At 32.0% G+C, this 27597-nt stretch overlaps 5 protein-coding genes and 1 pseudogene across 7 annotated transcripts in view; 5 read left to right on the top strand and 1 right to left on the bottom strand.

The window, feature by feature from the left end:
• The first annotated feature begins 182 nt into the window (after positions 1 to 182).
• Positions 183 to 10034, top strand: LOC128394294 (uncharacterized). Of its 3 annotated transcripts, XM_053354599.1 has the most exons (13): positions 225 to 243; positions 310 to 400; positions 478 to 1675; positions 2210 to 2377; positions 2655 to 3639; positions 3722 to 3909; positions 4847 to 5009; positions 5127 to 5213; positions 6551 to 6651; positions 6738 to 8842; positions 8923 to 9046; positions 9124 to 9253; positions 9324 to 10034. In XM_053354599.1, exons 5-13 carry the CDS (start codon positions 2682 to 2684, stop codon positions 9461 to 9463), a joined length of 3996 nt encoding a protein of 1331 aa, XP_053210574.1. In that variant the 5' UTR covers positions 225 to 243; positions 310 to 400; positions 478 to 1675; positions 2210 to 2377; positions 2655 to 2681; the 3' UTR covers positions 9464 to 10034. The 3 variants fall into 3 exon arrangements, with proteins under 3 accessions (XP_053210572.1, XP_053210573.1, XP_053210574.1); XM_053354597.1 differs by having other exon boundaries at positions 183 to 243; positions 310 to 1675; XM_053354598.1 differs by lacking the exon at positions 2210 to 2377 and having other exon boundaries at positions 183 to 243; positions 310 to 1675.
• Positions 10035 to 11615: 1581 nt separating this feature from the next.
• On the top strand, positions 11616 to 13596 carry LOC128394157 (putative glucosylceramidase 4). Its single transcript, XM_053354427.1, is given in 5 exon segments — positions 11616 to 12226; positions 12229 to 12281; positions 12341 to 12510; positions 12578 to 12987; positions 13063 to 13596. Coding segments are annotated over 5 exon segments (1572 nt in total). The 5' UTR covers positions 11616 to 11742; the 3' UTR covers positions 13518 to 13596.
• A 626-nt stretch (positions 13597 to 14222) lies between these two features.
• LOC128394163 (putative glucosylceramidase 4) lies at positions 14223 to 16262 on the top strand (annotated as a pseudogene).
• Positions 16263 to 17398: 1136 nt separating this feature from the next.
• LOC128394026 (uncharacterized) lies at positions 17399 to 18127 on the top strand. The gene is made up of 3 exons (XM_053354261.1): positions 17399 to 17689; positions 17749 to 17823; positions 17904 to 18127. Exons 1-3 carry the CDS (start codon positions 17495 to 17497, stop codon positions 18015 to 18017), a joined length of 384 nt encoding a protein of 127 aa, XP_053210236.1. The 5' UTR covers positions 17399 to 17494; the 3' UTR covers positions 18018 to 18127.
• Positions 18128 to 18918: 791 nt separating this feature from the next.
• On the top strand, positions 18919 to 22501 carry LOC128394197 (uncharacterized). The gene is made up of 4 exons (XM_053354489.1): positions 18919 to 21494; positions 21575 to 21749; positions 21819 to 21928; positions 22010 to 22501. Exons 1-4 carry the CDS (start codon positions 19133 to 19135, stop codon positions 22438 to 22440), a joined length of 3078 nt encoding a protein of 1025 aa, XP_053210464.1. The 5' UTR covers positions 18919 to 19132; the 3' UTR covers positions 22441 to 22501.
• A 50-nt stretch (positions 22502 to 22551) lies between these two features.
• LOC128394198 (neuroligin-4, X-linked-like) overlaps positions 22552 to 27597 on the bottom strand; it is a 45898-nt gene continuing 40852 nt past the window's right edge. Inside the window, exons 5-9 of the mRNA XM_053354490.1 lie at positions 25634 to 26067; positions 25195 to 25556; positions 24127 to 24248; positions 23342 to 23886; positions 22552 to 23261 (exon numbers count right to left, since the gene is read on the bottom strand). Of these exons, the coding sequence (XP_053210465.1) occupies positions 22761 to 23261; positions 23342 to 23886; positions 24127 to 24248; positions 25195 to 25556; positions 25634 to 26067 (1964 nt within the window). The 3' untranslated portion in view covers positions 22552 to 22760. The remainder of the gene's footprint in view (positions 23262 to 23341; positions 23887 to 24126; positions 24249 to 25194; positions 25557 to 25633; positions 26068 to 27597) is intronic.

The following is a 27597-nucleotide window of genomic DNA, read 5'->3' as shown; positions in this document are numbered from 1 at the left end:
GTCTCTTGATTTACCGATGGAAAAATTGTCTTATCCATTTACTTATGATGAAACTGATTGTTATCTACACAATGGAAACAAAACTAAATTAATTTATCATGATGAAGGAATTTGTAGTTTTAATCATGATAAATTAATCGATATAATAACTAAAACTACAGCAAATTTACAGATAATCAGTTGAAAATCGCGATCAAGTTGAAATTCACCAAAAATAAACAATAACAAGAAAACAAAACAAAGGTAAATGAAGAGAGAAAGAAAGTAACCAAACAATTAACTGATTATTTTATCAATTTATTTTTACAGAAAATGAATTAAATACCAAAACTGTTACCATTAAATTACCAGCAATCATCATCTTAATCAACAACAACAAAAACAACAACTAACTGGACAAGTGAGATTTTTACAAGACTACCTTCAACCCGAACCGGACTTGACTGATTTTCTTTAATTTTTTACTTTATTGAATAGCAATTTAGTTAATAGTTACAATACAACAGAAAGTTAATTTAACAGCAGAAAAATATCAAGGAGACACAAGATATTGGATTCAAGGTTATTTCACAAGGACAAACCTCAGGCCTATGAACAAAAAACATGAGCTTGATACATAAAGTTAATTGTAGAGAGACAACTAATCAACCATAATCATTCAAGGTTCTGTTGATTTCTCTCACTATTATGCTTGTGTTTCTTATTTGAATTATTTATTGTTTCAATTACAATGCTGCTCATCATCATCATCTAATTAATTAACAACTTTTCTTACTTCTTCTACTAATAATTAGTATTTAGATTAATCCAAACAATTAATACGTTTAACTTTACAGCAATTTACTTCTCAATGTTTACTCAAACTTTCTAGATTTTTTCTCTCTCTCTCTTTAATTGTAATACTTATCACTTATAATAACTAATCATTTGAAATCATCTTGAACATAATTATCGACACCATCATCAAAATGTTGATAATAACAATCAATTGAAGAAAATGATGATGAGATAATCATAATAATCCATATGATGAAATGTTAATTGTTTTACTTTTTTTTTCCTCTTCCAAAACAATCTCATCATCAACATGTTAATTCTCGTTTAAATTGTTTCTCATCTGAACAATTTCTATTAGAATTTGTTTAATCATTTTCTTTTAGTTAAATTGTTAATTTCCATCAATTGGTTAATCAACGAAAACTAACAAAAAGTCACGTGACTTAATCTGCCTGGAAACTAATGGTTACGTTTTAATCAGTAGATTTATTTTCAATCAGCCTTTCATTTTGATTCCTCTTGATGTTTAATTTGTTTTCATTTTTTTTTATTTCATTAAAATTAACAATCAACAAATTGTGTTTCTTCAAAAATCGCCAGTTTTACATTTCCAATTTAATTAATTCTAAATTTCAACGATTAATTAAACAACAACAACAACAATTCAACAAATCGGTCAATCCAAAATCAATGTGTATCTATGATAGTGTATTTACCTATATAATAACCTTAACTCTCTCTAATTAATGTTGATTGTAATTAGTTAATTTAATTTTCTAATCAATTGGTGAATTGTCCATTGAATTAAAAGCTGTTAAAGTGAATTTAATCTAAATAGAAAGTGATAATCACCATTACACTTTTCCATTTTCTTTTTGGAAATTTTTTCTCTTTTCTGGTAAACGAACCTCTTCACTTTTTTCCCTTTTCTCTGTCTCTCTTATCTTTTTCTTTTTTTTTCTTCCATAATCAACTTGTTCAACAATTAATTAACAATTATCCTTTGTCTCAACTAATTACGATTCCAAATTAAGTGACTTCCATTTTCCTGGTTAATAGTTTATATCTTGATCTCTCTTTTGGATTAGGCCTAAGAGAGAAAGTAAATTTGTTCTTTCATTTTCTATTCAATTACCAATCAAAATCTAACCCAAGTCGTTTAACTTTAACGTTTCTCTCTCTCTCTCTCTCTCTCTCCTCTCTTCCTTTTTCTCTTTCAAAAGTGTTATCTTCTCTTTCTTTATTTCTTTCTTTTCTTCCATCTTCAACTGTTCAGTGTAATTTAGCTTGTGAATTTTATCAAGACAAATAACCAACTATCTTCCTCTATCAATAATATTACTTTCCCACTCTCTGCATCTCTTTTCACCCCTACACTCTCATCATCATCTCTCCCATTCTGTTATCTCTCCTCTCTCTCTCTCCCAATCAGCCACTCATCATCTCTATTACTCTTGTTAATAATCATGGCCACAACCACCACCAAACTACCTCCATCGTAAACACCAACCACCCCATAAGCTTCACTGTAACTGATTCTATTCCTTGTGATTATTAACATGGAAAAAAATTTCTTCGTTTCTCTATTTGGATATTAACTGTAAATCTCTTTCCTTATCTTACCCTTTCTTTAGAGTATTTTTCTTTCTTTCTCTATAATTGCTCTAATTTTCTCTTTTTCGATTTCATTCATTAACTAATTGTTATTTTTTCTCTCTCTCTCCTTTTCTTTACATTCTCTTGGTTTTATTAATTGCCACCTCTGGTTTTGTTTTGGTTTCGTTCTTGTGTCAATTGGATATCTTTGGATACACTATGTGTTTGTGTGTTTATTTTGGTGCCGTTTTTGTTTTGTTTTGTTTTATAAAATTGAATAGAAATGATCAACTGTTTGTGCTTTAAAAATGTCAACAATTATGAGTCCATTTGGTTTGCCGGAGAAACGATTAGCGGCAGTAACAACACCAAACACAAGTGGAACAACATCAACCATGATGTTACAAGGACACAATGAAGTTTCAACAAGATTACAATTTGTTGATGGAAATCATTTAGCCTTGTCTTCAATCACATCTTCTCCTTCATCTACAAATACTGTTAATCACAATCAAAATAATTCTACCTCAAATTATTTACAAAATGATGAGAATACGTCTGTTGGTAACAGCGTAGGTTTAAATGTTAGAGGATGGAATCAACCTCAACAAAATTCACACCATCATGTACAACAACAACAACATCATCATCATCACAATCACAATCACCAACAACAATTACAAAATCAAACAATTGAACATCACCATCATCGCCATCAACAACAACAACAACAGCAGCAGCAACAACAACATCTTCACCAAAATCAACAATCTTCCTCATCTTTAGGTGCACTCTCTTCACCAACATCACAATCAACGATAATTAAACGAGAATGTAAATCTGAGATAATTCATTCAGGTCATTTTATGGTTTCACAAATTGATGATCAACAAGATGATGCCAGTGAAGTTGATCAATCAACTGTCAATTTTAAAGAGACCTCAGTTGTACCAATTGGTGTTGAATCAATACAACCCTCTGAGGTTGTCACCAAATCACGTTACCCTGTTATCTATAATAATAATTCAAATCAGAATCATAATCATCTTCAACCTCATCAATATCTTCACCATTTTCCAACAGCAAGAGCTTTCCCACCAAGACGTTTCATCGATGAAGGTCTAAGTAAACTGTTCGAGTGTATGAGTTTAGCCTACAGTGGTAGTATCACCTCACCCAAATGGAAAACGTTCAAAGGATTACCTTTGAAGCTAAAGGATAAAATTAGACTGAACAATATCATATGGAGAGCATGGCACATACAATGTAATACAAATCAAAACAGTGAATGAAAACAAAACAAATACTCATCTTATTCATTTTCTTCCCTCCCAATTGTTGATAACAGATATTATTGGTCGTGATCCTCGAGTTTGCCAATTCTCATCTCCGGTGGAAAGTGATTCGCACACCAAGACTGAAGCCGTTATACTTGAAGGTAAATACTGGAAACGACGACATACAACGGTGGTCGCTGAATATCATAAATGGCGAGCTTATCATAAGAATATAATAAGACCGAGACCCACTAGACATGTGAGCATATTGAACGGCAATTTTCATTTTTCCATCATCTTTTCCCTTCAAATTTTTCATCTCTTGTCTATTTGGACATGACACTTTCTTCATGAAAATCATCCTCAACAAATTCAAGATATTTTTACATTTTCTTTTCCTTGTTGAAATTTAAATAATTATTGTTTTCAATAAGTTTTTAATGTATCATGTAACTGGAAGCTTTATTTTTTTTTCAGGGAAAATAAGTTGATTCATTCAAGTTATTCAATGAATTAGATAACCTGTTCAGTGTGTCGACTTGAGGGTAACGTTTAAGGGATCAAACAATTTCTTCATGAAATTCTGACACTTTGAGTATAATTTTTGCGAAATTTTTCATTTATCTTTTTGCAAAAGCAGAACTTTCGATTAGAAATCATTTTTATTTCGTATTTTCTTAACCCTTAAGCAATTATAATCTCTTATTATTTATTCTCACTCACTCTCTCTCTCTCTTAATCCTTAATCTTACTGATCAGCAGTTTGTTATCAAAGTTTTTCTTCTTAAATTGGTTTACTTTTTTTTCTGTATGGAATTAGATAAGTCAACAATCAGCAAAGTCCAAATAAGATAAAAATTCTGATTAACAGTAATTAGTTTACAAGTTTTCGTACTTTTGATTGTTGTCAAATAGTCGAAACAAGAAAGTAATTTAACCAAAGACACCAAAGCTTTTTTTACATAGAAAATTATCTCTGTGTATCAAATGTTTACAATGGAGACTGATCGTTGATACTCATTTCGCTTTTGCCTTTTAGACTTTTTCTTATCATCATAACATCTTCAATATTATCTTCCTTTCCATAAATTGAATCTACTTCCTCCCCTCTCATCATCATCATCATCATCTCTTTCTTCTCATATTTATCATATGATCATCTTGGGACTAATTACTTTTTTCCTCTTCTTTTTTAGTCTTTCTCCGATTATCATGATGGCCGTTGGAATGAGTTTTTCTCCAATCAAGACTTGAGCAATTTAAGTGTTGACGATGATTTTACGATGGATTTTTCCGATAATTTGTTGAATTCGCTGGTCCCTCCCAATGTGATTGACTTTCCTAATCCAAGGGAAATAGGTATTTACTAATCCTAATAACAGAAAACGCAGAGAAAAAAAAATAATAATATTCATAAGAAATACATTAAATATGTAACCTAAACTCAACTGTTAATCCAATCCTCCCTGTTGGCAGCCCGATCAGGTATGGGAGCTGATTTTATCCAACCAGGTCTCACTCAATTACAACCTTGCCTTGATGATTTCATGGAGCCTTTATCAGGTGAGTTTGTTAATGTACAAAAATAATACCCACAATTAACAATACAAATCATAGTGTAATACAGGACTAATTAACTGATAATCGAGAGAGAGAAAGAGAAAGAGATGAGAAATCATCATTGACAAAGAAGATTAGAAACATTTTTATTGACAATTAAATCTAATCACAATCATAATAATATCATAACGATGATTGTGTGTGTGTGTAAGTTATGATTAAAACACCAATTTAGTTAACCAGTAAGTTAAATTAACCTTGATGATGATATTATTACTCTATCTCAGCAGATATTAAAATTTCATGATAAATTCATATTTCATATTTAATTCTGATGATGAGCTTTGTTTTCATTAAGACTTCGTTCTGCTTTTTTTTTATATTAATACATTTAATTGCCTTCTAATTTGATTGAGAAATCTTGATTATTTTAATTGTTAGATAAATGATATTGTGTCCATAGAGAAAAGCAAAATGATAATATTTTAACAATTTAATTTGATTCGTTAATTTTTCAAGGTTGATTACATTTAATTGGCTCACAATCAACTTTTTGTTTTCCTTTCTGCTCATTATAAATCAATGAATTCTAATGATGATCAAACTTAATCACCATTAAAGAGTGAGAGATGATATTTATTGATGATCAGTTGATAAATTATTATCGTTCATTGATGTTTTTACCTTTTTTTTCATCTCTCTAGTTTGTTTAATTATGATTACCTCTTTTTTTTATTATTACAATCATATTACACTCGTTGTTGATTGTTGTTTTAATCACTTCATTGAAAAAAAAAACTTGGAACAGAAAAATTATCATCATGATTGTGATTTTAATATTTCCTATTGTTTTCATTAATCATGACCAGGGGATCCAATTGATTAAAATTCTGAATTGTGTTTCTTTCCAGTAAATTGTAAAGTTTTAATTGAAGAAATTAAAACGAGGGCGAGGATACAATTAACGATATTGACTTGATTCTCATTTAATTAGTTTTTAAGATACAATTAGTATTTTCTTCAAGTGTCTTATTAGGTAATCACAAACTAAATAAGATTTCATTTAGACTTGTATTGTGTATATACACTTAAACAATTAACCTTCGACTGTGTACAATTAGCGCTTCTTTGTATTCTACCTACTATATGTTATTAATTAATTGTAATTCATTAATTATAATATACTTATCATCATCTTTATCATGTCTGAATTGTATTCTAGTCTCATTATTACTAGTTGATTGATTGATTTGTGTTATAACCACTTCTTTGACTGAAAAAAATGGCTGATTGTTTACTAATTTATTTCTTTTTGTCTTAATCACTTTTTATATCAATAGATTTCCTGTTGAGCAGGGTATGCATTATGCCACCATTACCAGAGGAATCAACGACTGACAATCTCAGGGATAATTGGAAATTAACCGATAAACAATCATCGGTAATCATCATGTCAATAGTTATGATTAATTAACTTGTAATTGTACAATTGTTTTCTTTTGTTATTTTATCTCTTTTGATTGTCAGAGATTTGGAGCAGCTTCAACTTCCGTTGTTAACTCTGATTACATGCAAATGTCCTATGGAGATATGTTAGATGTAAGCTCTAATAATCAAGGAGTGATTAAAGGTTTCACAGAAAATCAGGGAAATTCAAATATATCTACAAATTTAGGTGCTGATTCGTTAACCAACACAGCGACCGTTATTCAAGTTGCTGGTTTACCCCAACAACAAGGATTATCTACTAATCATCATCCTGTAAATTCACCATCAGCTCAGCCCCAATCTCCTAATGTAGATATTATTAACCATGTTAATAGTGGTGCTGGTGGACCATTGGACATGAATTCATTGAATCCGCTTGATTCTGTTAACCTTCAAGTACAAAACAATTCGGTAATTAACATTACCTATCCAACTCAATCAACCCAAGGTATACCTGTACAAGCCACTGGTGGTGTCCAAACACAACAGACAAACTCACTAGATGCTCATAAAAATAATCGTCTCTTTGGTAGTTATGATTGTATCATGGACATTAGTTCATTGGGATCTAATTATACCAATGAACTTGTAAAATCAGATCAAACTACGATCCCATGTTTACGTAACGAAAATGTTACAGAGACCAGTCCCAGAGGTTCGTTAGAAGAGCAACATTTTGCTTATCCTAAAATGCCAACACGATCATCGAGACATAGATCTCGAAGTGTGTCCACTCCACACATGGTCTTTAAACCTCAATCTCAACAACAACAACAACAGCAACAGCAGCAACAACAACAACCTCAACAAAACCAACAACAATCCGTACCCAGCATTGCCAATTCATCTGCAGCTTTAATTTTAAATGATGTTACACATCAACAACAATCAATCAAAAATACTATGGGAGCCATGGAACGATCAATTTCGTTACCAGTTTACTCTCAGAGACGAAACGCCATTGGTCCTCTTTTAAATGCTCAAATTATGCAACAAAGTCAAATGAACTTTTCATCTTCCAATAATCTATTAGCTCTTAGAGGAGGAAACGCCAACAATGCTTCGGCTGGTGGTGGTGGAAATCATACTTTTGTACCAAATTCGTTTAATAATAATAATGTTCAAATTCCACCAGGAACTCCTTCACCTGATTTATCCACCTCTCATTCAATAGTACCAACTGGACAATATTCCTCAGAGTCTTCGATGAATATCAATCCGTCAGGAAACATTTCCACTCATTCACTTGCTCATCCACCTCAATCCCAACCTCAATCCATTGTCCAAACAACATCCGGTGGATCATCTACAGATTTTACTTCTGATTCAAATAGTTTAATTGCTCAACTATTATCGAATTCAGGATCACCTTCTAATATGAATAATCCAATGGTAGCAATAAAAAGTGCCAATGATTATGACAATACCAGTGGAATTAATCAACACCATCAGCATCAACAAATACAATCCCATCAACCCCTTGGATTATATTCATCACATCCATCCCTTCATGGAAATATGCTCAACTATTCAAGTGCCAGACAATCATTACTTTCAAGTAATCTAATGTCTTCCAATTCTAACGATGGGATAGGACCAACTCGTCCACATCGAGGTCGAATTAGTGGCCGTCTAAGTGACCCTGAACCACCTCGAGGATTACATGCTCTAAGTGCCGTTGCAAGTCTTAAAGAGAGAGTTCGTAAAATATCATCACCAACCATTTCACCTCCACCCTTATTGGCCTATTCTCCAAGTTCAAAAGATTCCAATTCAAGTACTCCCTTGGCCTCACCCCAATCAATTGTAACCGTCGGTTCACCATCATCCGTATCCAATTCCCTTTCATCAATCAAAATAGTTAAACTTAAATCGGATACCGATAAACTTAAGTACAAAGAGCATCGTCGAGTTTGTCACATCAATGCTGAGCAAAAAAGACGGTGTAATATTAAAAATGGTTTTGATACTCTTAGAACTTTATTACCTGCAATTAATCAAAATGCCAACACTAAGATCAGCAAAGCAGCGATGTTACATAAAGCAGCTGAATATATAAGAACGATGAAATCGGAGCGACAACAGAGACAAGAAGAGTGCGAAAACTTGAGGCAACAAATTGAGAATTTGAATCAAACAATCGGGTGAGAATTGAAATATTTCCTTCAGTTTTTCGTTCAATTGTTTCAATTTACTAATTTTCGTGTATTAATTTTTCATTCAGAGTTTTCCAAAGTCAATTACCTGCTACAGGAGCCCCGATTTCATGTCAACGAGTTGGTCAAGTTAAGGAACAATTTGATGGATATGTTAAAGAACGAACAATGACCAATTGGAAATTCTGGATTGTAAGAAACTGTCATCACAATTAAATTGAATTTAACCAATCAATTAATTGTTAATATTTTTCTTCTTGTGATTTTAGTTTGGTTTAGTTATGGAATCACTTTTGGAAAGTTATATGACCACAGTAACGACAAGTGATGTTGACGATATGTGCCGATCGATTCTCAGGTGGTTAGATCAAAATTGTTCATTAGTAACCTTACGTCGAGGTAATAATAATCTTCTAATTGTTAACAATCAACAATATTTACCAAATTTCTTTTTGTATTTAATTTACAGAGGTTCTTAATTCACTTCGTCACCTTAGCACATCAACTAATATTTTAACCAGTCCATCAACCTTACGTGAAGAGATTCTGGAATCAATAGCAAATAGTAGCAAGAAAATCAACACAAATAATAATAGATTGACCAATTGATCTGACCAGTTGATTAAACAAAAAACCAGATTCTAAGGAAAATTAAAAGTGTGGACATTTAATCAAATAACTATTGAAATATTGGGAAAACCTGATCACAAAGTACATGAATAATTTTTTAAAGTCTTTTTGGTAACAAATCAAATTCCTAATTAAATAAAAAAATACGAAATTGAAAGTTAAGATAATTAAGTTGATCTTATAATTTTGATTTTACTAATCAAAATGTTCCTCTGGTTCTGGTTAAATTGTTAATTGTTTACGTAATTGCAAATTATATTCACTATTATTTTGTTTGTTTCCCCAAGTCTTTAATTAAGTTGATGATACAATGTATAAATTAAATCAACAATTAACTAATGTGAACAATAATATTAAGCTGATAAAATACCGTGAGCTAAATTGATTAATACTAATTCTTGAATTGAATTAAATCGTGCCAAATAATATTAATTGTTAACGGTTATCATATTAATAATTAACTTTTGGTTACGTTTTTTATCAATAATAATTGAAATAAAAGTAAAACAACAAAAATAATGATAATAAAATGATTTAATCTATTGTTAAACTTTTGATTGTTATTAAATTTAGATTACAATACAGAATAAATTGTTGATAATTAATTTTGAGATTCACTGTTAATCATTTTTATCTGCAAATTCTTGGTTTATGTCAAATGATGTAATGATGGTTAAGTTAATCAGCTGATTGTCCATCAAAACATTGAAAAGCTGAGTGTTAAAAAATTCAAGTTACCTCATTAATTGTTTCAAGTAATTAAGAATAAAAAAGTTAATCATTATTGATGATTGATGGGAGAATTCGCGTTTTATGTAATATTGAATCCAGTGTTTTCTGATTGTTGTGATTCCAATGTCCAGAGATAATCAATGAGATAATATTAGCCGATTAATTATCATTTCAGGGGAAATTTTCTCCTATTATCTGATTAATGTATCGTCAACAATTAACTGAATTAATTTCACATTTCTGATTGTAATTTAAGACGTGCTTTCTATTGATTTTTTTACCACAATTGACTAACCAGTCGAAACAATCAAACTGTCAAAAGTTTTTTTCGATATTCAATTTCAAAACTAATCGTTGATCACATTGAACTGCTCATTATTACCCAATTTATTTTGAATATCATGATGTTCAAATCAATAAAATAAAATTAGGTTTAGTTTTACAAAACTTGGAAAATATTTGCACTTTGATTCTGGTAAAAGATGAGCTAATATTATTAACTAACTTATACATGTATGTATAGTAATTATTTAGGTTTAATTATTGTCACAATTAGAATCTAGAGATTCTAATTAATCGGTTCTATCATCTTGATTTGGTTCCAATGTCCATAGATTAATAATTTGTTACAATTTGTTGTTATTTTCAGTTAATTGTATCATTGAAAGGTATGTTCTCGTCCATAATCAGATTGGTGTAATGCCAACAATCAATCGTATAAACATTTCCACAGCCATGGTGCCCTTTTTATTTCCGATCAAAATAAGCCTCGAGCTACAGTCACTCAAACATTAGGACACAATTTCCGATATTTTATCCATTAAGTTACATGACATTTATTAACCATAATGGTTAATTTAATAATAAGATGTTAACTAATCATGATGCTTAGATTTAATTACAACCTTAAATCTTGAAAGGTTGATATTGATTACAAATATTAAGTATAAAAGATAAATTATTAATTATTAAAATCAGTCAGTTAATGAATGAAATTCATTGAATTTATTAATTTCAATTTGTTTAACACATTAACTTAAAGAAATTTTCTCGGCTTAAATTTCAGTCCGAATATATTTTGTCCGTTGCAGTCACTACGATAAAATGACCTGAATAAAAGGCGCTGTTTCTCAACAGAAAAACTTTAATGTTTGTGTCAACTGTTTATCCTTATTAATCGCGATTCCTTGACGATTATCAATCTATTAAATCGGATGCAATCGGATTAAATCCCAGGTAGTAAAGCCTTCAAAAGTGGAGATGTTGAGACTAAAACGCCCAATTTGCATTACAATTAGCTAATTGTTGCTCAGAAAATAGCTCGTTGTCATCGCGACTATACCAACGACAATTTTATGAGAGTAAGCTATTAATCGAGAGTCTGATTACCTGGTAATCACTTTTTGATAGTTCAGATTGAATAAAGATACTCACTTGCTACAAATTATATTTAAATGAGTTAAACTGATTCCATCACAATTATATTTAATCGTTTCAACGATTCAATCGACTATTAGTAACTAATCATGGCAATCAACTTGGAGACGATATTTGTAACGTTAATTGTTTCGACAACAATTGCCTTGGGGTGTCAAGTAAAACATTTCAAAAACAGTGAATCATTTGTTTGTGTTTGTGATCAAGTTAATTGTGATTCAGCTAATCGCTTACCACACTCATTAGATAAACACTTAACAATATATTTAACAGACAAATCATCGCATCGTTTAACTAAAAGTCTAATTCACATTGATGATTTAGCTTATAATTCAAATGAACTGGTTGATGTTGAGGTTAAGGTCAATACTTCAAATCGACGACAATCAATCACAGGCTTCGGTGGTTCATTTACCGATTCGTCGGGAATCAATATTAATAAATTATCACCTGATTTGGCTGATAAATTGATGACTGATTATTATGGTGAAACTGGATTACATTATACAGTTTCTCGAGTTCCTATCGGTGGATCTGATTTCTCAGATCGCCCCTACTCCTATGATGATACCGAGGTGATTATGTCCTGAAAAATTTTGCATTAGCACCAGATGACTCTAGTTATAAGGTAAGAGAAAATTATTCTGGTGATTTTATTAGTCTAATTGTTCATTATGTCTCTCGCAGATTCCATTGATTAAGAAAGCATTGAGTCTCAGTCCTGAGTTGAAACTCTTTGGCTCACCTTGGTCTTCACCCGCTTGGTTAAAGACTAGTAAAAAGTTTGAAGGGCTCGGTATATTACAGGGAGAACCTGGTTCGTTGGGCTGGAAAACTTGGGCCTATTATATCGTCAAGTAAGTTGAGAGACAAGAGTTCAAAAGTATTCGAACCTTTAATTTTACTGGTTATTTTCCTCGTAAGATTTTTAAAAGCTTATCGTGATAATGGAATTGAATTTTGGGGTCTCACTCCTGAAAACGAACCTAATGTTGGCCTTATTCCAGGCTGGAGGTGGAACTCGCTTGGATTTTCTGGATCAATGATGAGAGACTGGATCAAAAAAGACCTTGGCCCAGCCTTGACCGCCGCGGGTTTTACCAAAGACAAACTGAAATTAATGATCTATGACGACAATTTAAGTTCAATTTTACCATTTATCAGGCCAATTCTATCAGATAAAGAGGCAGCTAAATATGTGTCTGGTATCGCTTATCATTGGTACGCACGATCTTCTTATCACAGCAGCTTGAACGAAGTTCACGAACTTTATCCAGAATATTTTCTATTGTCCACCGAAGCATGTGAAGGTTTTATTTTTGACCAAGAACACGGTAAGTGACCGAGAAAATCTGTCACCAACTAATTTACAATTAACACCTAAAATTGAAAATATTTACTTGTATTAGTTTCTTATGGTAACTGGACTCGAGCTGAAAACATTGCCGATGATATAATTGAAGGACTGAATAGATGGTCAACAGGTTGGGTTGACTGGAACCTTGCATTAGATGAACAGGGTGGACCAAATTGGGCCAATAATTTTGTCGACGCTCTGATCATTGTAAACGCAACTTCCAATGAATACTACAAACAGCCAATGTTTTATGCCTTTGGGCATTTCAGTAAATTCATACGACCAGGATCAGTTAATGTCGCCCATAAGATGACAATTAAATCAGATGTTGATTCAAACAAGATCAAAATGACCACTTTTATTAGCCCATCAAATGAATTAATTTTAACCATTCTAAATCGTCAAGAATCAGCAATTAAATTGTCAATTGAAGGCGTAGCTGATAAAAGATTCACTTTAATTGTTGAACCAAGATCAATAACAACTCTAATCAACCCAACGAATTAAACTCTCCATCTTTGAAGAGCATCAATGTCAAGATTATGATTAAATATATTAATAATAAAACTTAACTTGGAAAAGTATATGTGAATAATTTATTAATTTCAGCACTTCAGAGCATTTCACCAAGCTTATAAAAAGTTTTTTCTGCACTAACTTATTCGGACGGTATTCAATAGTTATATTATTTTTACCAATATCAAGATCATTTCAAGGTCAGAAATAAGTTCAGAGAGATAACCAAGCAAAACTGGAGGAAACTTTAATTTCTATCTCTGAATATAATCACTGGTTATTAACCAGAATCGCTGATTGCGAATCGTCTCAACAGCGACTGATCTTTAATTTTTCAATAAGGCAATTAATTTATCGTTGTTATTACTCTCGAAAGTTGATTTAGTTGATAAGTTAGTTGATTAGTTAAATATGAGTAAATTTTAATTGGACTATTCTGTTTACTGAATTAAAGTTGAGTAATTCATCAATCAGATTGTCATACATTTTGATTTATGTTAATTTGATCAATGATTTTATTTTATAATTTGTAAAATATTTATACTTTATTATTGTTGACGTTCAGCTTATCATGTTGATAATTACTTATTTGGTTTAATTGTTGTCACTGTTGAAATCTAGCAATTCTGATTACTCAAATCTATCATCTTGTGATTCCAATGTCCATAAATTATCAATCGTTAATAGCTAATATTTAGTTTCTTATCATTGGAAGGTTTGTTTTCGCTGGTTATTTGATTGGTGTAATGCCAACAATTAAGCGTATTGCTTTTACTCGTTTCACACTTGGAATATAAATTACGGAGTTTTCTGTTGATTGTCAAACCATCATGAAGCCAAAACAATCAAACACGATGCTACAAATGATACAATTAATTATTGTTCTATTAACAACCATCAATTTTACCTTAACTTGTGTGATTAGAACTTATCCTAATAGTGAATCATTTGTTTGTGTCTGTAATCAAGTTAATTGTGATTCAATTAAAACTGCTCCCAATTCATTAGTTGACCACTTGACCATTTTCAAGTCTGATAAATTTGCTCATCGCTTTGCAAAAAGTTTAATAAAAGTTGACGATCTAGTTTACGGCGATGATAAATTAGCTGATATTACGGTAGTAATTAACACTACTGACAAAAGACAATCAATATTTGGTTTCGGCGGGGCATTTACCGATTCAGCGGGAATCAATATCAATCAATTGCCTGATCAGTTGAGTGATAAACTGATAAGTGACTATTTTGATCCAGTCAATGGGATTGGATATAAATTCGGTCGGGTGCCAATTGCTGCCTCGGACTTTTCTGATCGTGCTTACACTTATAATGATGTTGTAGATGATTTTGAACTGAAAAATTTCAAATTGACCACGACGATTATGATTACAAGGTAATCAGCTGATTATTATAAACTCTCTTTTTATTATCGTTTTTTTCTTGATAGATACCCTTGATTAAGAGAGCTCGCAATGTCACCTCAGAATTGAAATTGCTCGCAGCCCCTTGGGCACCACCCAAATGGCTTAAAACTAGCGGTGAGTTTCGAGGCCTTGGCATCCTAAAAGGTGAACCTGGAAGTAAATATTGGCAAACTTATGCTAATTACCTGGTAAAGTAAGTTAATTGATGTGGTGCAAACTGAATGGAGTTGAAATTTAACTGTTTAATTTTTCAATTTACTAGATTTTGAAAGTTACCAATCAAACGGAATAAACTTCTGGGCTATTAGTCCACAGAACGAACCAGCTACCGGTCTTACTCCCAATTGGGTCTTAGGTACCTGTGGATTTTCAGGAGCCATGATGAGAGATTGGATCAAGAAAGATTTAGGTCCAGCATTAGAAGCTTCTGGTTTCGGCAAAGACAAGGTTAACCTAATGATCTGGGACGACCAATTGCTGGACATATTTCCATTTGTCAGGACAATTCTAAATGACCCTGAAGCTGCGAAATATGTTTCCGGTGTTGCTTATCACTGGTATTCAAAGCGATTCTATGAACTTCTTGACGAAATCCACGAGAATTGGCCAAGTAAATGGTTACTATCTACTGAAGGTTCGGAAGGTGTTTACCAACCAATTCGAGGTATTTTCAAGTGATCTGAATTTTAGTCTCTTATAATAATCAAATTACAATTGTTTCCATTCAATTAGTTGCACTTGGTAACTGGACTCGAGCTGAAAATTATGCAACTGACATTATTGAAGGACTTAATCGTTGGTCAACGGGTTGGGTGGACTGGAATCTTGCACTAGATGAACAGGGTGGACCTAATTGGGTAAACAACACCATCGATGCTCTGGTGATAGTGAATAACACATCACCTGAATACTACAAGCAGCCTCTTTACTATGTGTTTGGACATTTTTCCCGATTCTTAGTACCAGGATCAACTCATGTCTCTCACGAAATACTCAACGGGTTAGAAGATAAAATTAAAATGACCTCGTTCATTTCACCTCAAAATGAAATAATTTTCACACTTCTAAATAAAAGAGAAACGGCAGTCAAGGTTTCTATCCAAGGAATGACCGAAAAACCTTTTACAATGACCTTCGAACCAAGATCGATATCGACAATAATAAAATTGATCTAAAAGAAAAATCTTCTAAGCAAATATTATTCACAAAATTTCTGGATATTTCCAGAGGAAATACAATTATATTTACTAATTATTTATCATCCACATTGATAGGTGATTCGAATAATCTAATAAACTTCAAATGCCATCTACGATTTCCTGTGATTAATTGTTCTTTCTAACAAGTAACTTTATCCTAATAATTGGATATCTGATAAATGAATTTGAATATAAAGATCTTGTGTCACGAATCATCAATGAATTAAAGGAAGTTGAAATTGTATAAACTTTGAATGTTCAACTGTACTAAATTATGGTACGAACTTGACTCTCGTGACAATCGACAGTCAATAATTATGTTCAACTATTGAAAGACGACATTTAATCCAATCAATTCGAGTCTTAGTTTATAAGAAAATACATTGATCAGTTTTCTAATCAAAATCATTAGTTAATAGTGAACGAAAATGTTTCGTCGATGAAGAGAAATCTAATTACTATCATCATCCACAGTAAAATGTACCTTGTCACTAACATTTATCGATACTGGTCAAGGTTTTTCAATGACCTGTGGTCGGAGAATAGGCTTTTGGTAAAGATGAACCAACTTGAAGCTTCGGGTTACTTTTGGTTAGCTTGTTTTCGTGGTTACTCACAATTAGGACCATTCGATCAGAAGCTGATATTCATTGGACGTTTATTCAACTTGTGGTCAGTTTTGATCGCTCTACGATTCTTCCTGCTCGCCATCTTTGATGCTAAGGCCAATTTATTATACCAAACACTTTTAGGAGACCCGATGATTAGTGTAACCAATGGATGGGCTTTTAATTGTCTTATGGGACTGGTTGTGTTGATGTGTTTAATTGTCCACTTCAGTTTGGATCATCTTGAGTGGACAAACAATTTAACTTCACTACGGTTGTTTAATCAAATTCGTGAGTTGAAATTTAAACTTGAACCATCAATGGGAACAATTAATTGCCACAAATTTAGGAAAAATTTTTACTTCATGTGCCAATTTTATTTCTATGCTTCAACTACAGTTTGTTCTGGACAATTTGTATATTTAGCAATTAACTTATTACTATTTGATGCCAATTCTGAACAGACAACATCATCAGTTGACTACAATTTACTAATCATTTGCGGTCTAATCTGGTTACCATTAATAATAATACCAATGTTTTACTTGGTTCATAATGTTTTCTGGTCACTAACTCATATTATCTTGATGATTTTTCATACAACTTTTTCAATTGACTTTACATATTCACATGTAATTAACAATTTATCCTCAATAAGATTATCGACAAATTTATCTGATTCCGTTTGTTATCAGTATTTATATCGTCAAAATTACAATTACAATCAACTCTCAATCATGGAGAGACAGTTAAGCTTAATTACTGCAACCGGATACATTGTTGGATCCATAATGGCTGATTATGCTTTCTTCTGTGGCATTTTCATTAAAACCGATACCTTGGTATTCAATGTAATCACAATTACTTTGGCATCTTTTGCCTTATTATCGTTAATCATATTGAATATTATCGCAGCCGAAACTGCTAAGAAGGTAAATTATAGCCAACAATTAACAATTAAAATGCTAAACTGTTTCAATCCCTTTCAAAGGTGAAAATGTGTCAATATCTAAACTATTGGCTGATCAGAAATGGACATTGTAAAACAATTGAGACTCAAATTAAGGTAAATCAATTTGCTATTAACTAATTGTTATCATAATGGTGTTACTAATTGTTAATCTTTTCAACGTATTCTCGTATTAGTTTATTGCTACAATCGAGCGACTTTCAGTTAACAAAATTGGTTTTTACGTTGGACGATTATTTATCATGGATAATCATCATTTCGTATTGGTAATTAAACCTCATAATTGTTAATTGTATCTAATTAAGTAACTTTTTCATTCACAGTTCGTCATTGAAAATATCAGCATCTTCTTGCTTTTCATTACAAATGTTTCGAGGATTTTGGAACCCAATTGATTGATGATCATTAGAAATTCAATTTAATCAACAACAGTAGATGGAGCCAATTGTGATGATTAGGATAAATTGGTAACTAAATCAATTGAACAAATGTTATTACCGAAATGATATTATCACGAATAGAATAACTTTCTCGAAGTTGATCTCAATTCCAACTAATTGTGATCTTGCCGATTGTTTCTGAGACTCGAACCTCAATTAGAGTAAAAAATTTTCAAAAGTTATTAAAATTATCAGAAACTATTGTTTATTACAAAGGAAATTAAACTTTTAATTGTTGACAATAAATGGCTATTTAATTACCGAACGAAGTAAATTGTTGATCATTCAAACGCCCTAATGTATTTGATTGTATCAAATTAGTGAATCACAATCTTATTGTGATAAAACAACTTGGGAATCAAGTGAGTTCCATTAATTACTACTGGATTAGAAACAATTAAACGTAAATATCACCTTTACAATTTAATCAATTCTAGAAAACAATCAACTCTTAATCATTACAAACTTAAAATAAACCATAAAATTATCATCAATGGGAGTGATTGATTAATAATTGTTATGATTGATCATCTTTTATATGTTAGTCAAATGATAACAACAATCAGTTAATTGTTACTATTGTTTTACAAATTAACTTAACCAACCACTTAACATGATATTGATTATATCAACGATATTTAATTAAATCAATCAGATTGATCAACATTGTTATGTGTAATCAATGATTAACATTAATAATAATTACCAATAATATTGCTCTGATTAAATTAACAGTGGATTTGAAAAGTTGTATCACAATTTAAGTTTTCATTTTAATCAATTAATCACCTTACAGTAAATTGCTACCGTTAACCAATTACTCTGATGATTAGATAGTAAATTAATTTGTGATAATTAAAATGGTAAAGTGAAAATTAATTTGCTTCCCAATCATTAACAATCAAATACAAGTTTTGTTAACCAGTTTCTTTTACAGTTTAAAAAAAAGTGATTGATTAACAATCATGATCAAGTTAATTGTGACCATTTTGTTAACCATTTATAATTCTGGTGTCCATTCAGCTGATTTATGTAAACTAACTGGAGTGCAAGGTCAATCACCACCCGATATTTTATCACTGGTCAAAGATCAGAAAGGTTATTCTGGGATAATTGAGATTGTTGAATCATCACCAACATCAATTAAACAATTAACTAATCAATTTAAAGATTCTTATGATACAGTTAACAAAGTTGGTTCAATTGAATGGCTCAATTCAGGTGAAGGATTAACAACAATTAAATCAGCTCATTATTATTTCGCTTCATCTGAAAGTTTCATCATTAACAAGGACAAAACCCCTTGTACCACCTCTAAACTGACCATCGATGACCAAAGGTCAATCATCTTTGAATGGATGACACCCGAGATGAGGCAGATTTATAATTCTGCCAATTCTGGACATTGGAAAAATCTTTTAGGTATCGACGACGAAAAGATCGAGTACCTTGGTCCAACTGTACTCATGATTATGGCCTCAAAACTTTCCTCGACTTTTGGTTATTATAAAGGGCGAGTGATACTTGATGGTTTCAATGTTGACCAATGGTCAATGTGTCTCTCTCCAAGTGATTCTGATCTGGTTATTGATACTTATTTTCTAGCTAATAGTAATTTACCTTATCGATTGGTCATCTCTGGCCAGTCAACTACGACCAAGACTAAAACTTTGGTCAACTTTTTAACGTATGATCCAATTTTACCTATGGCCGAATATGTCTTGACCTTTCCCATGGGTCATGGGTGTAGACGGGACTATAAGTACAATAATCCAACCTGGACAACGACCCCTTCGTACCTTATCGGTATGGAAGCAGCAATCTCATATAATCAACCTGATCGATTAACTTTATCCACAATTAAGTTAATTAAACATCAAAATGTTTACTCTTATACAATATCACAGGGAAACTCAAATACCGTTAGAATAATTAAAACGCCCTCATTACTTCAGTACTTTAAGGTCAATCCTCGAACTGGAACTTGTACAATCGAACATGAGAACTCCTTTTTCTCGTTAACTTCTAAAACGATCACAACTCAATGGCCACTTTTAGAAAACGATCTTATTAAATATAACCTATTGTCACCTTCGTTGTTTACCCTCGATGGAACAAACTTCCTCGGTGCCGTTAGAACAGATTTTGGGAAATTACATGTTTTCGAAAAAATCGTCGACTCATTTTACGTAAATAGTGCCAACGAACGAGTCAATTGTTTGGTACAATTTTATTTCCCCGAGGCTGTGACACACGATAAACTCGAGATTCCTCATCATGTGGTCATTAAACCCTTTTCATCATCAGTAGAGGACGAAATACTAATGGCCTCAGTTCCGTCTCGAATTGAAATAACCTACGTTGATTACAAGACGGGAGATGATAATGGTTACTCTTTGATTGACCCGGTCGATTATGCTGATGCTTTTGACGTTTCCGGTTGTTACGATAAATCCGGTCAATATACTTGGTTTCAATTGGTATTTCCCGATACGACGTTTGACATTGCTCAGTACCAGGACAGTGATTCAATCATTTTTCACTCTTTCTCAGTGCTTATCGAACCTTTGATTCCGCTACTTCGACTTCCCGAGATTCGGGTCACTATATTTGGTCCCAATATTTATGTCACTTGTAAATTACTCCAAGCGGAAACTTTCAATTTCCTTTCACTTCCAAACACTGTTATCGCCAATCCAACTCGACTGGTGGTTCGAGAGTACATGGAAGACTGTTCAGAACTTTGTCTCGATGTTGAAAGTTGTTCAGCTTTCGCTCATTGTGGTAATATGCAGTGTTATCTGTTCACTAGTACAAGTGAAATTTACTCAACTGAACATCGCGATGATTGTACAGTTTACGCTTCAATGTCCAGTTCCGATCTTTCAGCAAAAAGTCAGGTTGAAATTAATTTACTAAAATCGAGTAAAAATATTTTACACCAATTGAGAAATAAATTGGAAAATGGTGAACTTGTATTGACCAGCCTTCGACTATCGGCTGGTGACCTTTTCATTATCAATGGTCCAGATGAAATCGGTGGAGTAGATGAAGAGATTCCTATGAACCAGTTGATGGATCGCTCATCAATGGGCGATGATTTTCAAGTTCTAATTGCAAATCAACGATTCACCGGTGGATCTCGAGTAGTTGGACTTAATTATCAATCTTGTCTCTCCCTTTGTAACAATGATGACGATTGTTACACTTTATCTTATTGTCCAGCACCAAACAGTGAATGTGTCATCATGAATAAAACAATTGACCAGGTCAAAGCAGAATCCACAGAGATATCATCTTATGTTGATGGTTGTGACATTTTATCAAGTGAGTCCATAAACAATCAGCTTCTAATTGATTATTACCTTGACCACTAAAGAGAAATTGTTTTCTTTATCAACATTTAGAATCATTTTTGTCCTTTTATCATAAACTTCCGGGTCGAAGTCTAGTTCGAGATGCAATGGCCACTATTGCAAATGTCCAACCAGAAGAGTGTAGTAGACGATGTTCACAATCAATTGGATTTGATTGTCAATCATTTGATTTTTGTCCAAGTATTGAAAACAGTCAAGATAAAAAGTAAGTTGAAAGAGGTTTAAAATTTATTACTTGGAAACTGACCACTTATGACCAATCCTTTTTTACCAGATCGGAATCGGCTTGTTTCCTTCACAATCTCCATGTAGCCAATGACCAGTCTCACGAACTGGATGGTAACGTTTGGGACATTACTAAAGCGGAATGTGATCATTACTCCCGTGAGTGAACAATTAACTGATTTAGCAAAAATTCTGATTCAAATTATTAACGAATCAACTTATTTTTCTCTCCGAAATTAGGAAAATTGTCTAAAGACTATCAACATATAATCGGACGCAAGTTAAGTTCTAATACTCATATTCTAGGATCAGATAAAGATATTTCTCTTGAGCGATGTGCCTTCCAATGTAATGACCTTAGTGACCAATGTTTTACCTTTGAATACTGTGAATCAGGTGATTCCTTATTCACTTCAACCTGTAAACTGACCGATTACATCCCGAAGAGTTCAAATGATAAACAACTTGAATCTACTTCCGTTTCATCTTCACCTTTGTGCTCAATTTATATAAATAGAAAATCTCAATGGAGAGTAAATTCTGGCCACTTTGACGACGAAATCGAGGGTGGACTAGGAATGGCAATGGCCTTAGGCGCTTTCTTTTTCATCTCCGCTTTTGCCATTGGAACCATTGCCTCTCATCTGTATATAAAAAAGTACAATTCTTAAATTGTAACAATTAACTTACTTTCAATTTTTCTGACAATATAAACTTAACTTATTACCACTATGTTGATTATTGAGTTAATTTAATGATTTAATTACTTAAATCATAAAGAGCTTCAATGAGAAAGGTTAATTGTTTATATCAAATCTTTAATCCATCAAATTAATCATTAGTTAAAATCAGTAAAGTTTTAATTTGATTGTGATTAGCAAAAAAAGTGAGTAACAAAATAAACAATATTTTACATCAATTAAATCTGATTAATTAATAGCTCATTGTGATTTTATGTACAAAAATGTATTATTTAGATTAGTTAGTTAATTTAATTTTCTATTAATTGTTGAGTTGTCTCAAATTGATCACAATTAATACCATTGTTGTTGTTGATAGTTAATTGTTTGTCCTCTTCATGTTGTCTGATTTCAATTGGTTTACAAATATGTTGCTGTTGACCAGTTGTGGCTAATTGATGTTGAGCTTCAGCACAATCACAAACATAATAAGCTAAATTGACCAGTGGACAGTTACATTGATCAGTACTAGTACCATGATCTGGACAGTGATGATTAGCTAAATGTCCAGTGCAATTATCAGGTGGTGTATTTGGTGAAGGTGATGTTTGATACTGAGTTGGATGGGAATGATTATCATAACCAGTGCAGGTATTTGAGGTAATTAAATTATCAGCTGTTGGTTGACCAATAGTATGATGACAATATTGAATACAGTTTGGACCTTGGTCATCATTCACTTTGGTAAATTTAACTCGACTTGTTTGCTTATAATGAATGGGCCGAGTATCGGAAGGACAATTTGAACGATTCTGTGGAGAGAGAGAGAAAAAATCAGACAAAATTTTTTTTTTCTTTTTAGATCAAACAAATGATTCTTGAATATACTGACCACCCATCTAGGATTTTGACCACTTCGATAGGTTCGATCTCGATGAAGAAAAACTCCAGCAAAGACCAATATATTAAGGATAAGGAGGGAACAGCCAACAGCAATCGTGACACTTAACGCCTTTGAGTATGGATTATCTTGGATAATCATTGAGAAAGTACCGTTACTTGAATCACCAGATTGTTTATTTAAGGCACCTTTAACTGACCCTGAATGACCAGTTGAACTGATCATATCTGATTGGCTTTCATTCATATAACCACCTCCACTCAGGCTAACCCGATGTTTCAATGAACTTTCCGTTTTACCATAAATCATAAGCTCTGTCCGATTAGCAGGTAATTCAGGAACCCGATCAAGTCCAGAGTTTGCCACTAACACAGAACTTCGGACATGACCATCATAAGTGACCAGATTATCATGATCCTCTAGAAAATGGTGATCACCGAAAGCTGAACTTCCTGGTGAGTGAAGTTTAGGAATCAAATTAAGCCAATATGAAAGACGATGGGCATGATAATGATCCTTCAACTTGAGCTTGGTATCTATTGAAATGACCAGTGGGATAATAAAAAAAATGACCAGAGCATAAAAATATTAGAACTCAAACAAAAAGAAATAAAAAAACATTTAAAACAATCTTCGCCCTCGACAATAATATTGTTTAAAATGTCCAATCAAGAATAGTAATTGGCTAATCAAATGATAACAATAATGACCCACATAAAGTTTTGAATGGTCAAGATATTAAACACAAAACTAGACATCAAGTCAACTCAACTTACTTAACACTAGATATTGTTGTTGAAGGTAATCATATGAAGGCCAATGGTGATTTGATTCGGACCTTGATTCTTGACCATTTGAGATTAATGTTGATGTTGTGTTAGTTTTACCATTTGGATCACTAGGGAATTTCAATTTGGTCATCGTCAGGCAACGTATTGGTCATTTAAAGTTTGTTTTGATAAAATGTTTGCAAAAAGAAAGATAAATAAAAATAACAAATTAATATAACAATTGAATTATCCAAAGAAAAAAGCTTTTGATTGTTATGATGAAAATATCATCAACAATGAAAATCTTGACAATTTAAATCATTTGTCCATCAAAGTTAAATCAACAATCATGAGACTCACAATTCAAATGGTTATTTAATCAACAACAACTGTTTATTTGTACGAAATGTCAACATCTAAAGACATTAGAACTTTTTTCCCTTTTCGAAAACTTTTTAGAACTTTAAAGTTTTTTCTTTCACTTCTTATCTGGACCATTTATCACTTAGATATCATTTTATTACAATTCATTCACAATAATCAACATTTTAAATTGTCAATTGCAATTGTCAGTTATTATTATCTAATGACAATGGTCAGTGATTAAATGTATTTATAATATATTGTTAATGATGAGAAAACATTTTCACAACTTTCAGTTTTCAATGTATTTTTTAAATATCCTTTTATCAACAATTTAAATTGTGGCACAATTTGTTGGCGTGTATGTGTGTTATTGATGATCACTGGTGGTGGGTGATAATCATGATTAACAAAGTGTGGGTGAGAGCAGCTGAAGAGAAGGGAAAAAAGTTCTAATGTGAAAATATTGTTTGTTCATTTTGATGATTGATGATGTTGTTGTTGTTGATTGTTGTCTTGTTGATGATATTAACATTATCCATAAGTGTAAAGTGCCCTAATCAAAATGGTAAGTAATTGTATTTAGATGTTAATTCAGATTGTTTGGTGAACAAAAAATTCACGGAAGAGGCTGAAAATTCATCATGAATATATTTCGATGAAATTTTGTGATGTTTTTCAATTATGAGCTACATGTTATTGGAAACTCACCCATCTCTAATGAAATTTGACCAATATTTCATCATAATCTCAGAGAGTATCAAATCAATTCGTGAATGATTATTAACTGGATGATATTCTGGAAGTAAATAAGTTCCCAAAGCGTAAGGTAAATCTTGACCATGGACAGAGACAAGGCGGGAATGATTTGTTAACATGAGATTAGAGGTATGACTAAAATAATATAATTTGGTTGCTTTGGTTGATTTTGAATGAATAAGGGCAGTCTTGACCACTGGACCTACGAACAGGGCATCACTTAATAGTTCAGTCAATGATTCAAGAGTCAATTGATTGTTGGGATTTGATTGTGACCATTCAGTGTATTCATTGCTGATTGTTAGATAAATTTCCTGGAAAAGTAAAATTTTGAAAAAGAAAATGTTTCATTAAAAGTTAATTACTTAATCGGTGTTAATATTGTTATTACCTGAAGATGATAAGTGTAAATATTACGGACTAAGGTTCGGATAATTTTATCACGTCGAGACTCATTTAGTCCCTCATCGAAGTCAATTGAACTGAACAAGTTATACGATTCAAGGCGAGTGACACCAATTATCAAATTATATGAGGAAAAGGTTGAGGTTGGGTCATTCATCATGGTCAAAGGGTCAGAGGCTACGATAATCCCATCAACCATTGGACCAAAGCCTGTTAGAAATCGAGGTGTCGCTATTTGGACGGAAAGTAATTCGGCGATTGTTTTATGTCGAAGGCAATCAACAATATTTGAACTTTTCGATTCCTCAGAATAACATCCGATCGCTTGAGCATATTCACGGCCATATTTTATCGCATTAAAGGCAAGTGCCCAAGGGCATAAAGCTGATCCGCTTTGCATAATCGCTCGGTGAAATAAACCTAAATGAAAACGAAAAATATTTGTCGATACAAATTAATTGGGAAAACAATCAACAACAAATTGGTTATTCGATTTTCATTATATTCCCTGTGATTGAAAACTAATAACCATCAACCGTTAACAGAATGGGTGAATTTCCACTAATTTGAATCCATTTAGAATTCAAAGATCAGGTTGGTGAAAATTTCTGATACACATCAATAGACAAACTATCGAGTACAAAGTTTGAAGGAAGAAAAAAGTTCTCAGGTAAAAAGAATTGAGATTTACATAGAAATTGTTTTCTTACTTCCTTTTACCACTGAAGGTTTCAGAATTCAAAATTTCTCCTTTAGATTATTCAGATTATCATGATAATGATGATGATTATTCAGCTTATCTTTTCGTTACCATTGTGAGCTCAACAATTTTAACTTCATCCATCATAACTTTTACCAGAATCAAATTTGTGTGTTCAGTTTACTTTTACATGATGATTCTCAATGATGATAACGATAAGCTTCATGGAAATAAAAATCCTTTTTCTTCATAATCATGAGCTAAATAATAAAATAATGCTAAAAATAGCGAGACAAATTCGTAATAGATAATGAATATTTCAAAAAGAACAACAAAACAAAAAGGTTATTATTATTTATCCATTAGACTTCATGAAATGTTCAAAACATACGAGAAGAAGTTCAGGGAACTCGAATCATTTTTTCAGAAAATTCGGTAAAAAAATTTGCCTTCTTTTCACATGAGATACTTTCCACAACAACAATAACATTAAACAATTAGCAAATTGTCGTGATTTAACCGAAATTAAACAAGCTAATTATCGAGTAATAGTCTGAAAAAATCGACAAAGGTAAAGGTCAAGAAAAAAAGTTCTAATTCTCAGAATTGAAAGTTTAACCCAGAAGATTATGAAGGGAAAAGTAATCGATAAAAACAATAACAATCATTGACAGAGTTAATGGTTAGCTAATTGTACTAATCATTATGATTTGTCATTATAATAAATTGTTTGTGACTTAATAGTTTGTGTTGATAGTAAATTGGTTGATTGTTGGACAGAAAAAAAATAAACATGGATAAAGAAAATGGTTAAAAGGTAAAGGATTAACAACTACTTAACTGTTAAATCCTCTTAATTGGATGGCAAAATTATCTTCTTATTGAAACATTTCACTGATTATCTTCCTACTAATCATCATCATCTTGTTCCAGCATTTTCATCTTCAGCATTTTCGGGTGTGGATTCAAGTAGCAACACTTAATTCACCAAATTACACATAATCATTGTTGACATGACATAATCATGATTGAACATTGATTATCATCAAATTAACAATTACAACTCGACATGTAAATCATATTAATATCATTTGAGAGTCTCAATTAAATATTAATATTATTCCACTTTTTTTTATCTTTTTTTTTATGTTTTAATTGTTTCTAGAATAAAGTTTATGATGGTCAGTTAGTGGTCATTTAAATCAAATAATATAAATATACATTCAATGGTCATAATTTCTAGTATTTTT

This window comes from Panonychus citri, unplaced genomic scaffold (assembly GCF_014898815.1).
Source record: "Panonychus citri isolate SS breed McGregor unplaced genomic scaffold, ASM1489881v1 Contig00139, whole genome shotgun sequence".
NCBI classification, from domain to species: domain Eukaryota; kingdom Metazoa; phylum Arthropoda; class Arachnida; order Trombidiformes; family Tetranychidae; genus Panonychus; species Panonychus citri.
This window is presented reverse-complemented; position numbering and strand designations above follow the sequence as displayed.

Bases quoted from the DNA above. Each gene is read 5' to 3' on its own strand.
- LOC128394294 (XM_053354598.1), top strand. From the start codon at position 2,682: ATGTCAACAATTATGAGTCCATTTGGTTTGCCGGAGAAACGATTAGCG. The intron at 5,214-6,550 runs GTGAGTTTGTTA...TTATATCAATAG, and splicing joins TTTCATGGAGCCTTTATCAG to ATTTCCTGTTGAGCAGGGTA. The intron at 9,047-9,123 runs GTAAGAAACTGT...TTGTGATTTTAG, and splicing joins CCAATTGGAAATTCTGGATT to TTTGGTTTAGTTATGGAATC.
- LOC128394026 (XM_053354261.1), top strand. From the start codon at position 17,495: ATGGAGAGACAGTTAAGCTTAATTACTGCAACCGGATACATTGTTGGA. The intron at 17,690-17,748 runs GTAAATTATAGC...TCCCTTTCAAAG, and splicing joins CAGCCGAAACTGCTAAGAAG to GTGAAAATGTGTCAATATCT. The intron at 17,824-17,903 runs GTAAATCAATTT...TTCTCGTATTAG, and splicing joins CAATTGAGACTCAAATTAAG to TTTATTGCTACAATCGAGCG.
- LOC128394197 (XM_053354489.1), top strand. From the start codon at position 19,133: ATGATCAAGTTAATTGTGACCATTTTGTTAACCATTTATAATTCTGGT. The intron at 21,750-21,818 runs GTAAGTTGAAAG...CTTTTTTACCAG, and splicing joins GAAAACAGTCAAGATAAAAA to ATCGGAATCGGCTTGTTTCC. The intron at 21,929-22,009 runs GTGAGTGAACAA...CTCCGAAATTAG, and splicing joins GGAATGTGATCATTACTCCC to GAAAATTGTCTAAAGACTAT.